At 56.5% G+C, this 13,750-nt stretch overlaps 2 protein-coding genes across 6 annotated transcripts in view; both read left to right on the top strand.

Moving 5' to 3' along the window:
* Nucleotides 1-711: 711 nt before the first annotated feature.
* Nucleotides 712-9,014, top strand: ERAL1 (Era like 12S mitochondrial rRNA chaperone 1). Of its 3 annotated transcripts, none has more exons than XM_039720552.1 (11): nt 712-836; nt 3,756-4,031; nt 4,118-4,245; nt 4,328-4,405; nt 4,535-4,581; nt 5,273-5,334; nt 5,733-5,845; nt 6,235-6,603; nt 7,008-7,157; nt 7,411-7,491; nt 7,726-9,014. In XM_039720552.1, exons 1-11 carry the CDS (start codon nt 713-715, stop codon nt 7,846-7,848), a joined length of 1,551 nt encoding a protein of 516 aa, XP_039576486.1. In that variant the 5' UTR covers nt 712; the 3' UTR covers nt 7,849-9,014. The 3 variants fall into 3 exon arrangements, with proteins under 3 accessions (XP_039576486.1, XP_039576485.1, XP_039576483.1); XM_039720551.1 differs by lacking the exons at nt 712-836; nt 4,535-4,581 and adding exons at nt 3,390-3,669; nt 4,876-4,922; XM_039720549.1 differs by lacking the exon at nt 712-836 and adding an exon at nt 3,390-3,669.
* Nucleotides 9,015-9,972: 958 nt separating this feature from the next.
* Nucleotides 9,973-13,750, top strand: part of FAM222B (family with sequence similarity 222 member B) — a 34,335-nt gene continuing 30,557 nt past the window's right edge. The window contains exons 1-2 of one of the 3 annotated variants that reach the window (XM_039720554.1): nt 9,982-10,782; nt 10,863-11,001. The gene's annotated coding sequence lies outside the window, so the exon portion shown is untranslated. Of the gene's footprint in view, nt 10,783-10,862; nt 11,002-13,750 lie in introns of all 3 variants that reach the window. The other 2 variants (XM_039720557.1, XM_039720555.1) reach the window with 2 other exon arrangements.

Here is a 13,750-nt window from a genome sequence, read left to right as displayed (position 1 = left end):
AGGGCAGGACAACAGGCCCTGTCCTGTGTCCTGCAGGGTGGCCCTGCAGATAGGCAGGGTGGGGACAGCTCTGCAGCTCCCGGTGCTCCTTATCTGGAGCCAGCCACGCTGTCCTGGGGCTGCACGGCTGCTGGGGGGGCTGTGGCACCCGGGGGTCTCTGTGGCACCTGGGGGGTCCCACACCAGCTGTGGTACTGGCCTGGGGGACACTCAGGCCCCTTCTGCCACCGTGGGGTACAAGGCCACGGGGCAGGGCTGCCCTCGAGCGCTGAGCAGGGAGCAGGGCTGGCAGGAACCAGCATGGAGGAAATTCCATGGGGAGAATCCGTGGGGAGAATCCCCTGGGGCTCACCTGGGCTTGGGAGAGTCAGGGACACTGCCTGTGTCACTGCTGTGCACGCTGGGGTGCCTGCGCCACAGTTTGGGGTACACTACAGGCTGCAGGACACCTCTGGGTCACAAGAGGGACCAAAACAGGTCCCCAGGTCCCCAGGGCCTCATGCCCTGGGACAGGCTCGGAGCAGGGCTGCACCCTGTGCCCCCTCCTGCCAGGGGAGTGTGTGCCACACTGCCCCTGTGGCTGTGGCCCGGAGGGGACAGTGGGCCCAGGGACACCTTGTGTGGCAGGGCAGGGTCCCCGATAGCCGGGGCTGCTGTTTATCGGGACCGAGCCCGCAGGGGATTATCACCTCCCCCCAGCCGACTTCCAGGAATGCCAGCCTGTCCTGGCGCAAACAACGGCACAACGGGACAGCCAGCTGCAGGATGTGGCCCTGTGGGGACAGGCCTGGGGGACACAAATGCCCAGGCAGGTGACACTCGTGGTCAGGGGACAGGTATGACCAGGGTCACGTGCCAGGAGGGGACACAGCCCTCTTGGGGACACACGTGGTCAGGAGGGACCCTTGGGGGGACACAGCTGGGGGTTACATCCCTCCAGGGGACACAGATGGCCAGGGGAGTGTGTCCTTTGGGGACACCTAACTGGGGGAGACATCTCTCAAAGCATCACGTCCCCCTGCGAGGGGGAATGTGTTTCCAGGTTGTCCCTAAAGGCAGGAGGGCAAATCCTTTTTTTGGGGACACGCTGCTAGGGGTCAGGACACCAAATATGGTCGGGGCACAGCACTGCAGAGGCCACCCCCCAGGGGACACCGCACCACGTGTGCCCTGTGCCTCACCTGAGGGTGCCAGTGCAGGGTGACCCCCACTCCCAGGTGTCCCCGTGTCCCTGCTGGGCCCCTCCCCACGGGCTGCCACCCCTCCCTGTCCCACGCCACCGTCCAGCAGCTGGGAACCAGTTTGCAGCGGGGAGCTCCCAGTTCAGGGTCCCCACAAGCACGGGAATGGGTAATCCTGGTGGCCACAGGAGCACGGGGCAGTTGTGGGGCCACCCTGGAGTGGGAGATGCAGGGGGTGGCCCCTTGCAAGCCCCACATCCCAAATCCCCCCAAGGACAATGCCAGGCTGGGTGGGGGAGCTGCTGGGGCGGTGCCCCCCGGGCAGGAAGGGGTTAAGGGCCCGTCCAGCTGTGCAGTGCAGATGTGAGATATGCAGATGAGGCAGAGCAGGTTTTATAAGGAGGGTGCAGACCCAGCACCCCACAAAGGCCCAGTGCCACCCCCACAGGTAGGTGCCACCACCTGGGAGCTGCTGTCCTGCTCGGGGAGGGTGGGACTGGGGGACAAAGGTGGGGTTTGGGAACCCCAAAACCTGCCCAGGGATTGTGGGATTGGGGGGACAAAGGTGGGGTTTGGGATCCCCAAAACCTGCCCAGGGATTGTGGGACTGGGGGGACAAAGGTGGGGTTTGGGAACCCCAAAACCTGCCCAGGGATTGTGGGATTGGGGGGACAAAGGTGGGGTTTGGGATCCCCAAAACCTGCCCAGGGATTGTGGGATTGGGGGGACAAAGGTGGGGTTTTGGGATCCCCAAAACCTGCCCAGAGGGAGTGGGATTGGAGGGGGACAAAGGTGGGGTTTTGGGATCCCCTGTCCTGCTCCGAGATGGGGATCTGGGATAAAAGGAGGGATTGGGGGGTGCTGAGGAAACTGGGAGCCCTCGACCCCACTCTGGGGCAGCAGGACTGGGGGGCAAGGATGGGGTAGGGGGGTCTTGGGGCGAGGGGACAGTTGGGAACCTCTGCCCCTCTCCAGGGTGGTGGGAACGGGGTGACAAGGAGGGACTGGGGGGGACACGTGGGTAGGGAGGCACTGAGAGCCCCGGTCCTGCTCGGGGCTGGAACGGGAGCGATGAGGAGCAGCTGGGGCTCCAGAGGGGACAGGGCAGGGGCGCAGGGAGGGGTGCGGGTGGCACCGAGGTGACAACGACGCGCCCCGCGGGCTCTGCTGCCCCGGGCAGGATATCATCGTATACTGTAAGTTGGCTATGAGACACTACAGTATAGATGATGTACTCCCCGGGCCGCGCCTCCGCCACACGGGGACAACGGGCACCGCGACACCGCGACACGGGGACGGGCGGGACGGGACAGCCCGGGACAGCCCGGGACAGCCCGGGACAGGCGGGACAGCCCGGCACAGCCCGGACCCACGGCCGGCGGGGAAACCGTTACCATTACTGAGTTTAGTAATGGTAATGGTTCTGCCGACGGCCGGCAGCGCGGCACGGCACGGAACGGAACGGAACGGAACGGCACGGAACGGAATGGCACGGGGGGAGAACGGGGGGGGACGGTAATGGCACGGGATGGCACAGGATGGCATAGGAATGGCATGGAATGGAACGGGATGGCACATAATGGCACGGGATGGGACAGGAATGTCACGGGGTGGGACGGCAAGGACACAGTGATGGAGCCCTGGGGACGGGCACGGGACAATAAAACGAGTTACAGAAGTGTGGCTCCGGCTCTCCTTCCTCACCACATCCCCTGGGGGCTCCGGGCCTGGGGAACTGGGCACTGGGGGCACCGGGAGCACCAGGAGGGCACTGGTGACACTGGTGACACCGGGGGTGCACTGGTGACACTGGAGGGGCACTGGTGACACCGGGGGTGCACGGGTGACACTGGAGGGGCACGGGTGACACTGGGGTCACTGGGAGGGGCTGTCTTGTCCAGGGGGCACTGGGGAGGCACTGGGGGGCACTGGGAGGGGCTGGGTTGCACTGGTGACACTGGGAGGAGCTGCCCCGCCCTGGGGGCACTGCGGGGGGGCACCGGGAGCACCAGGAGGGCAATGGTGACACTGGGGGGGCACTGGTGACACTGGAGGGGCACTGATGACACTGGAGGGGCACGGGTGACACTGGGGTGACCCCGGTGACCCCGCGCTGCACCTCGCGGTGCTGCCGGCAGGGGGCGCTCCCGCGTCCCCGCCGGCTCCTCGGCCGTTTCCATCCCACAACCCCCCGCGGCACAGCGGCGCTCCGGCCCCGCGCTCGCACTCTCTATGTCCTGGCGCCGTCCGCCAATAGGAGCGGGCACCCCTCGCCTTCCCGGCGTGCCCCGCGGCGCGCCAACATGGCGGCTCCCATGGCCGTGGCCGCCGCCCGGGCCGCGCTCCGGTCCGGGCCTCCGGTGCCGCCGGTGCCGCCGCGGCGGGGCCGCTCCGGCTGCGAGCAGGTGCGCTGGGGCCGCGGGGGCACTCTGGGGCCGGCTGGATGCGGGAGGCGGCGGCGGGGCCGGCCGAGAGGCCTTGTGGTGGGGTGAGCGCTGCGTGTGGAGGTGGGGGGACGAGGCGAGCTGGGTGCGCTTTAGGGACCTTCTCGGTATATTCGGTGTTTTCTTCCAGCTCGCCTCGCGGGGAGCCGCCGGAGCGGGAGCAGCTCAGCTCTAGGGAGGATCCTGATTGTTCCCAGCCGCCGGAACGGGAGCAGCTCGGCTCTGGGCGGGATCCTGAGCGTTCCCAGCCGCTGGAACGGGAGCAGCTCGGCTCTGGGCGGGATCCTGAGCGTTCCCAGCCGCTGGAACGGGAGCAGCTCGGCTCTGGGCAGCCTCCTGGGCATCCCCGCCGAGGCCCCGCCCGCTGCTCTGGGCCAGCACCCTCCGCCCGTGGCCACCGACGGAGGTGAGTGGTCCTGCCCTGCCCCGCCCCAGGGCTGTCCTGCCCCGCGGAGGGTTTGGCAGCGTCCCAGCTCCTCCTTTCCCCGGCAGAGGAGCAGAAACGGCTGCTGGAGAGCCGTCCCGACCAGCCGCGGCAGCCCCGGGCGCTGAGGGTCGCCGTCATCGGCGCTCCCAACGCCGGGAAATCCACGCTCTGCAACCAGCTCCTGGGCAGGAAGGTGAGCCCGGGGCAGCTGGGGCTGTTTGCCTGGTTTGTTGGTTTGTCCTGGCTGTGCAGCACGGGTGGTTGGTCTCCTGCAGGTGTTCCCAGTCTCCAGGAAGGTGCACACCACCCGCTGCAAGGCCCGGGGTGTCATCACCCACCAGGACACGCAGCTGGTGAGTGCTGGGCCCAAGGGCAGCGTGTGGTCATCTCTGTCCTCTGGGGTCACCTCTCAGCACACAAAGATGGGGTTTTTCTCCTCTCACTGCTGGCAGACTTGAAATGTTTGTTTTTGCTTTTCCTAGATCATTCTGGACACACCTGGGCTCACAAATCCCTTAAAAGCCAAAAGGTACCAGCACTGGGCTGGGGAGGGGCTGTGTGCTGCCCAGCAAGAGTTGGTAAAACAGGGATGTGATTTTCACTGTGCAAAGTCTGTAAAACAGGAGTGGGGTGAATGCATTTTTAGCCTTATTTTACTTTCCATTAATTTCTTGTTGCAATTTCAGTAACACGGGTGAGTGCTGGGCCCAAGGGCAGCGTGTGGTCATCTCTGTCCTCTGGGGTCACCTCTCAGCACACAAAGATGGGGTTTTTCTCCTCTCACTGCTGGCAGACTTGAAATGTTTGTTTTTGCTTTTCCTAGATCATTCTGGACACACCTGGGCTCACAAATCCCTTAAAAGCCAAAAGGTACCAGCACTGGGCTGGGGAGGGGCTGTGTGCTGCCCAGCAAGAGTTGGTAAAACAAGGATGTGATTTTCACTGTGCAAAGTCTGTAAAACAGGAGTGGGGTGAATGCATTTTTTTAGCCTTATTTTGCTTTCCAATGTTTTTTTTGTTGCAATTTCAGTAGCACACAGAGCCTGTGATGTCCCTTGAGCCTTTTTGTGTGTGGTTCTTGTGTCTGCACATGGCAAGGGATGTCACAACCCCTAAAGCAGCTGGAATGAGGGCAAACACTGGTTTCCTTGTAGTTTGAGAGGGAGGAACACAATTATAATGAAGTGTGCTTGCTTTGCTCATTTGTCTCTGTCTTTCAGGCATAAGCTCGATGAAGCCATGCTGACAGACCCATGGGACAGCATGAAACATGCAGATTTAGGTGGGTTTTCAACTCCTTTTTGGATCAAACAAATCCTTCTCTGCCACACAAGTTCCCAGCTGTGGTACCTGGGTGTTTGCTGGCAGCACAGGCAGCCCAGGGAGTGTGAACAAGGAAAGAGGGCAGGGAAAAGATCTGGAATATTGAGCTGAGGAGGGGATAAGAACTGCCTGGTGCCAAGGGGAGGCACTTTGGGTTAATAGTTGGGCTTGGATGTTGAGATTTGGCACATGTGATGTCATTAGGGTGGCATGGGTAAGCTGCATTTTTAGTGTTTTTAATAAAATCCTTCTTTTTGTGCCCCTCCTGAGGAGGGGAGTGACCATAGACTCTAAAGCTGCAAGTGAACCTTCTGGAAAAAGTGGATTCATCCTTTTTCCCTCCCTCTTTCCTGGCAGTCCTGGTTCTGGTGGACGTGTCAGATCACTGGACAAGGAACTCTCTGAGCAAGGAGGTGCTCAGGTGCCTGTCTCAGTTCCCCCACATCCCCAGTGTGCTGGTCCTGAACAAGGTAAGTCCTGCTCGTTCTTCCTGCCTGCTTCAGGCACCCCCTGCCATCAGCACTGATGGGTTTTGGGTTCCTGGGGTGTCAAAGGCTCCCCCCTCTGCTCCAGAATATTGAGGGGGGTGTGTGTACCCATTGCAAGCACCCCTGAAGCTGTGCTGCTGTCTGGGGTTTGAATCCATCTGGGAAGAGGAGCCAGGCTGGCCAGGAGAATTCAGCAGAGCTGGCAGGTTCTCAGGTCTTGGGCAAACTCTGGTTTGGCCTCTGGTCACAAAACTGAACTGTCCTGCAGCAGCTGCTGCCCTGGCTGGTTTCCTCTGGCTCCTTCAGGTCCAGGGCCCAGCTGCCCACCTCATGTAGGATAAATCCTGACACCTCTCTCTCTCTGCCTTCAGGTGGATATGCTAAAGAAGAAGTTTCTCCTGCTGGAAATAGCAACTGACCTGACAGAGGGGATTGTAAATGGAAAGAAACTGGAAGTGATATCTTCTCCACTCAAGCAGGATTCCCGTTCTTCAGCAAAGCTTCCCCTTCATGTCACTGAGGCTTCTCCACCTGAAAGCAAGGTGCCAGGGTCTCCCTTTGGGCAGGAAAAGAGCCAGGCCCAGGAGGGCTCTGCTTTGGACAAGAGCAGTGATGCTGGCAGAGAGGAAGGGCCACAGCACCATGGACCCAAGGATCTGAAAGATGTGAAAGGCTGGCCACACTTCCAGGAGATCTTCATGCTGGCAGCTCTCCGTGGGGAGGAGGTGGACACACTCAAGGTAACTCCAGCCTGAGCTCGTGTCACACCTGGGGACTGGGGTGGGACAGAGCCTCAGCCTCTGCTCCTGGCCTGGCATGGGGGGAAAGTGTCACATGTCACCGTGGGATGTGTCCCTGCTGCATCTGCAGAGCTCTCTGTGCAGAACTCTCACTGGGGCTCTCCAAACAGCAGCTTGTTCACAACAAGGAATCCTCCCACTGCTCTCAGCTCCAGGGTTTCTGTGGGATACACACAGCCCTGGGGGGGTGTCAGAGCTTCCCTTTCTCCTGTCCCTGCCCAAAACACCACAGCACTGCCCTGGTGCCAGGCCAGCAGCAGTGCCCTGTCTGCAGGGGGAGCACAGGGGTGGTGGCACTGTGTGGGTGGCACGTGGCAGCTGATGGGGGTGTGCTGTGCCCACAGAGGTACCTCCTGATGCAAGCCAAGCCAGGCCCTTGGGAATTCCACAGCGACGTCCTGACCAGCCAGTCCCCTCGAGAGATCTGTGATAATATCATCAGGGAGAAGGTCCTGGAGTACCTGCCCCTGGAAGTGCCTTATGGAGTCACTCAGGTGGGAAGTGTGCCCAGGCAGGAATTGTCCATGAGCTGTTTTATTGGGAATTTCAGGCTGTGTGATGAGAATCTTTGTTTGGATCTCTGGGATCTGCCAGGCCCTGCGGGGTGACTCAGGACTTGCACTCAGGTGTGCTAAGTCCCTTTCTGTGTGTGGAGGAGCCTCCCTTGTGTGCTGGTGTGTCCAAGGGGTGGTGCTGGGGGTTCCTGAGGATTTTCCAGGATTGCTGAGTGCTCCCTTGCCATGGCAGGTGACAGACGTGTGGGAGGAGGGAGAGTGTGGGGAGCTCGTCATCGTGCAGAGCCTCCTGGTGCCAAGGGAGTCTCATAAGGTGAGTGAAGGAAGAAAGATGGGATGCTGGGGAGGGTGAAGGGAGGTTCCCCAAGTCCATCCTTGCTGTGCTCCCTTCTCCCTCTCTTTTGGGAAGAGCCCTGTACCCAGTACTGGCAACTCTGTTGCCTCACAGTTTAATGCTAGAATTTCCCTCATTGCTTCTGTGGCTGCACCTTTCTCCTGGGCAGTGCAAGGGTGAGTTTGATGATGTTCTCTCTGGGTTTGAACACAGAGGATGTTGATTGGAAGAGGAGGAAAGGTCATCAGCAGGATTGCTCGGGAGGCTGGCCAGGACCTGATGAACACTTTCCTGTGTGAGGTGCGCCTGAAGCTGCAGGTGCAGGTGAAGGGTTGAGCACTTGGTGTGTTTTAACAGCCCTTGAACTCTGATCACGTGGAGAAACCAGTCCTGGGGTTATCCTGGACCTTTGTTGAATGCAGAAATAGAGGATGATGGAGTTACTACAGTGGGCTGAAGTGGAATGTGTTATTCTTTGGGAGAATGGCCCAAACTGAAATAAAATCTCCAGACCTTCTATGGCATCTGGTCTGGGGGCAGACACTGGAGAATCAGCTGCACCCATGACTCTGGTACTGCATTTCCAGAGCTGCCACCCACTTCTTTTGGGCTGTGTTCATGTCCTTGCTCTCAGGTGTTTGTACGTGGGAGTTCAGGAGCATCTCCTGCCTTGCAGCAAGCAAAGGGTGGCAGTGAAGGATTATCAGCACGTTTGTAATCTCTTCTGAAGGCTGAATCGTGGTCACACAGGAGGACGAGGCCACCCCAGCCCAGCTGATGGTCTCTTGTTGACTTTGCTCCCTGCCCTGTTGAAGCTGGTGGGTGCAGGGAGTTGGTTTTAGGGGTTTGCTGGCAGCTGGAACATCTGTAATGCCTGACTAGCTTGTCTGTCATGCCAGACCAGCATGGACCCACTCTTTAGGAATTTGAGGAGTTTATTGCATCACTTCCAAGTCCTCACTGTTTGCACCAGGGTCACAGGCACAAACATTTGCAGCTGAAGAAAACCCCAGAGTGGGAAGAGCAGCAGGTTCTGCAGCTCAGGTGTAACAGAGCACCTGGCAGAGGTCAGGCTGGCTCTGCAGAGCCCCTGGCATGCTGGAGCTGGCACCACGTGTGTGTGCCTGGGCCTGGTGTTTGGGGCTTGTTTTGTCTCTTTGTCAGGCATTTGGAGCACTGGATTGCTGCCTGCCACAAATCCAGGTAAATCTCCACGTGCAGTTATAAATCAACGTCCCTGAGGGAACAAAACCCCAGCAGTGAAGAGATGGGGAAGGGTCTGGAGCCCAAACCTGCTCAGCCCTCTCTGGTGCACTGTGAAAGAGGTGTTTTACCCTTCTGCTGAAGAATTCTGTCTGGAATGTGAGACAGCTGAAAACTGGGTTGGGAAACCTGCACGGAGTGTCCTTCCTTGTTTCCCAGGAGCAGGGGGTGCTGTGGTCCTTGAACGCTGCTGTCCAACTTTTGTATTTCCCTTGCAATAAAATGAGGTCCCAGCACAAGTGATTGTTCTGTCCTTTATTCCTCCCTGGCAGCCTGACCTCACAGCCACCACCTTCCCCCTGTTTTATTCCAGCTCAAACCAGGGCACTTGCATGTCGTTCCTCCTTCCCAGCTGGGCTTAGATCCCATTTTCTGAGCTGTGGCTTCTGACAGCTGCACCCTGGGGGGAAGAGCTGGGCAGGCAGGGCTGGAGGGGTCTCAGGGGGTGGGGTACAGGGGGAAGGTGTCCCCTCTGTGTGGCTGTGTCAGGGCAGGGCTCAGGGTCACCCAGAGCTTCATGCCAGGCTGCTTCCAGGGATGGGGACAGTGGAAATGCTTTGGCATGGGAGGGGGTGAAGTGTCTCACCTTCCTGACCCCCCCCTTAACGAGCTTTGAGAATTAGGTTAATTATCCCATGAGAGCCCCATCCCAGGGATGCAAATCCTCACTTCCCTGTGGGGAAAACCTTCCCGAAGGGCTGACCCCAGCTGTGGGAAGGTGTCTGGGCAGCACCGGAGCTGTGGCAGAGCCCCCTCTGTGTCCCCATCCTGTGCCGCCTGCATCTCCCTGTCCCCCCGCCGTGTTCCTTCATGTCCTGCCGTGATCCCATGTCCTGCTTATGTCCCTGCCGTGTCCCTCCCTGTTCCCAACATGTCCCCTTCACGTTCTCCCTGTGTCCCCCCATGCCCTCCCTTCATGTCCTTCCCCATGTTCCCTAGTGTGTCCCCGCCATGTCCCCCTCTTAAACCCCGCAATGTCCCTGAGTTTGTCCCTGCCGTGTCCCTCCCTCATAACCCACAATGTCCCCCAGTATGCCCCCCAGTGCTCCTCATGTCCCCCAGCGTGTCCCTGCCGTGTCCCTCCCTCATACCCCACAATGTTTCCCCAATGTCCCCCAGTGTGTCCCCCTCATGTTCCTGCCATGTCCCCCCATCATGCCCCCCCAGTGTCCCTCAGTGTGTCCCTCCCTCACACCCCGGCGGCGGGGCCGGGCGGGCACAGCGGCGGCGGCGCCATGAGGCCCGGGCAGGGGCACCGAGAGTAAGTGCGGCGCGCGGCGGCGGCGGCGAGGGCGCGGCCCCACCGTCACCACCTCCTCCTCCTCCTCATCACCATCCTCCGGGTCCCGCTCGCAGCGCGGCGGGACCGCCGCGGTTCATACCCCCTCCCCCCCCGCCCCACGCCTCACCATTGTCCTTCCCGGGTGTCCCCTCCCCCGCCCGCTGAGGCAGCACCGTGTGCCCACCCGCCCCCTGTCGCGACACCCGCCGCATGTCGCGACGGCGGCGCCCGCCCCGCCTCGCCGCGGTCTCCCCCGCGCCCGGGGCCCCCGGCAGCCCCCGCTGCTGTCCCCGGGCCCCGCGCACACGGCCCCGGGTCGCGATAGCGCGCCAGCCGCCGCGACAGCACGGCCCTCCGCGGGAAGGGGGAGTGCGGCCGCAGTGCGAGCACGTCCTTTGTGTGATTCTTCCCCAAGAAAAGTGTCTATTTGCGAGAGGCTCGCAGGCTGCTGTGGGCTGGAGGGGACCTCGAAGCCCGTCTTTGCCGCGGGCAGGGAGCAGGTATCGCCAATAAATCATCCGTGGTTTTTATTCCCCGACCGGTGTTCAAGTGTCTGAAGAAGAAGAAGAAGAAAACTGCAGGGCTGGACTCCAGTTCTCAGTGCGCTCGTGCAGCAAAGTGCTGAGATGGTTTTGGCTGTGCAGCGTGTGAACCTCCCCACAGCACCTGCGAGGGCTCGCCGGCATCTCTCACCCTCCCCTGGTAGCTCTGGGTACAAGTTCAGGGTAAATCACAGTGCAGCTTGATTAGTTCAACCGGAATTTGTTCTGTTCACTTCTTACTACAGTCCTTTATTTTTCCCTAGTCGCATTCTCAAGAAAATACAAGTTTTTGTGGAAAACTTTTTGCAGCAATACTTTTTTCCTCCTTACTGCACAAACCCGGTTCTTTGTTGCTCCGGCCGCTGCGGGAGAGGAGGGAGCTGGGAGCTCTCAGGAGATAAGGTTGAGTTCCTAAGTGATGTCATTTGTGCTGGAGCAATGGTGGTGACTTTGTGATGGAATAAATCCTCCTGGACGTGTTGGGGCTTTGTGATTGTGTGTGTGTGTGTGTGCACTGTGGAAACTTCGTCTGATTCAGCAGGCGGCTGAGAAAATTCTGTGCTCCATAGGCAGTGAGGGAACAGAGTGATGAGAGTTGCATTTTCCTTTCAGCCTCTTTATTTCTGATCAGGACTTTTTAAGAATTTGAACTTGTTAGGGTCTGTTCATTTAAGTGGGTGCATAAAGCAGTGGGGAAAGATGCTGTTCAAGGGTCTTACAGGTATTGGAGATGGGGACAGCAGAGTGAAGGAATCAGGGACAGCTTTTAGGTGGGTCTGGTGTCCTGTACAGCCAGTCCTGAGGGTCTGGAAACTTGGAGAGGAAAGGCAGCGATAACAGAAAGCAAACTTAAAGCAAATGCATTCACTATTAATTTTCAGCAGAGGAATGCTTGGATCAAAAGCGAGTACGAGTCAGAGGGTAAGGTTTGCAATTAACACAGAATCTAAGCTTTCATGGAGAAATGCTTCCATGAAAGAAAGGCTATTTGTTTCCCAGATGATATTTACACTGGGTAGAATTTCTGAGGTGAAGAAATGAGAATTGCCCCTTGTCTGGGGGGAGCAGAGGTCGAGCAGGAGCTGGAAGAGGAGTTGATGAATTGGCTGTAATTCGCAGGCATCGCTTCAAATATTTTCAATATTTCTCAACTATTTTAAGAAGCTGTATTGAATTCCAGCCCAAGCAGCCTGATAGTCTGGAGAGAGGAAGGATGCGTATTGCTGGAGCAAGAATTAAGCAAAAATAGATAAATCTGACATAATGGATGACAAGGGAAAGCTGATTGCTGAAAGATGCTGGCATGCTCTGTTTTTGCATGCTTGGCATATATTCTGTTGTGTTACATGGCTTTTGAAGTGTAAAAAAAAAGAAAGAAATCTCATTTTGTGCTGAGATAAAAGAAAAAGCAGGTGCTTAAATTCTGTTAAGGATCAGCTTTGATACTGACATGAAGTAGTGACCTTGCTTGCATTTACCCCCCTGTCATTTTGTGAACTTCTCAATTGAATAAATAATTCACTTAGCACCAAATAAATGCCATTTAATAAGATGGTATTTTTGATCCCCCTTTCACTTCACATTGCAAACAGTTTCACACTTTTTCAGCTTGAGCACAGCCTGGGGTGCTATTTCTGTTAATAACATTAAAAATATGTTGGAGAATGTCCACATAGTATTGTTTTTTCTCCAAATGTGAAATTAAGGAGCCGTTGTGTTCCCTGCAGCTTGGATATTTGCCTTCATTTAAGCCTCATTTGTATTTGTTTCAAGTTGTCCTCTGATAGATAAGCTTTTGTATCTGTGCTTGCTTCTGGGAACTGTTACCAGATCAAGAGAAGTAAGGATTTTTGTCAAGGACTGAAGTATCTATCTCTGTTTCCCAGAAGCTCAGACAATGTGCAGGAGCCTCAGCTTGTGTCCTCTGCTGCACTTGCTGAAATGCCTGGATGTGGGATAGAAACTTTTATCAGTGCTTCCAGTGCAATATTTTACTTTTTCACATTGGTTTGTCCATTCATTTTTACTCTTTTTCATTTTTGACCATGACTTGTTACAGCACATGGAGATGGGGAGAGGAGGGAGTAGAAAGTTTTGCCCTGGCTGGCCTCACCCCAAAAACCTCCATCACCAAAACATTTTCTATCCTTTATATTCCTGGCTCACTCATCTTTGGTGAGGCAACAGTGAGGAGAGTCACAGATTTATGAAGGGACTTGCAGGATTCTGGGATTATGGAATTGCTAAATACACCACCCAGAAGGGAGCCACAGCCTGATTTGTTTGAGTTATTTAACAGATGATCAGCACTTCTAAATAATTGCTTTAAGAGCATGTAGTTCACTGAAATGCTACACCCAGCAGGTGAGTAACAGGTCACTGTTGTGTAGCAGTGTACTCACTCTTCAGAGGCTGTTTTTGGGGTAAGGTGCTCCTGAGGATGAGTAAAAGTTTCACAATTTTCTGCATTTGTAATGAGTCTATCACCCCACCCTTTCCAATTTTCAGCATTTGAGATGTTTAAACAATTTAAAATGTTCTCAAACTAGGAAGTGAAGTGAGTAATTGAATTTTTTATTCCTTGTGTGGTATGCCACATTCCCATTTTCCCATTGTATTTTGTGACTCGTGTTGAAATCTTTACCACACAGATCTTGGAGCAGTTTTTTCTTTTAATTGCAGATCATTACTTTGACTGTGAATGCTAAAATGAGTTTGTCACATTATTAATCTTTCCACTTGCAAAAAATAAAATGCTTTCCAAATACTGATTGAGGAACAGAGCTCCTGAACAGGCATTCTGCTGGCTGACATCCAGAAAAGTTGTTCTGAACTTTACCCAAAGATATTTTTCCAAGGGGTTATAATCTTTCAAAAGCTGATTTTACTTCTAAGCAGGGCACAGCTTGGCCTACACCAGGAGCTGACAGAGACCTCTGTGTTCATCTACTGCTGGTTCCTATGTTTTTAGTAATTTGATTTAAATGAACACTTAAAAAGCCAGCAGATGTGGCTCATGGCTGATCCAACCTCACAGATCCTGTAGGTCCCTTTTCCTTATTTCAGCACATTCTGTCTGGGTGTCTCTCCACGCCTCCCCACTCGTTTTGTATTTGTTCTGTGTTTGCTATAATTATTCCCCCATCGTGCT

The sequence above is a fragment of the Passer montanus genome, unplaced genomic scaffold (assembly GCF_014805655.1).
Source record: "Passer montanus isolate IOZ18808 unplaced genomic scaffold, ASM1480565v1 scaffold44, whole genome shotgun sequence".
In the NCBI taxonomy this organism is placed as follows: domain Eukaryota; kingdom Metazoa; phylum Chordata; class Aves; order Passeriformes; family Passeridae; genus Passer; species Passer montanus.
The sequence above is the reverse complement of the archived record's forward strand: the minus strand, read 5'-3'. Positions and strand labels throughout refer to the sequence as shown.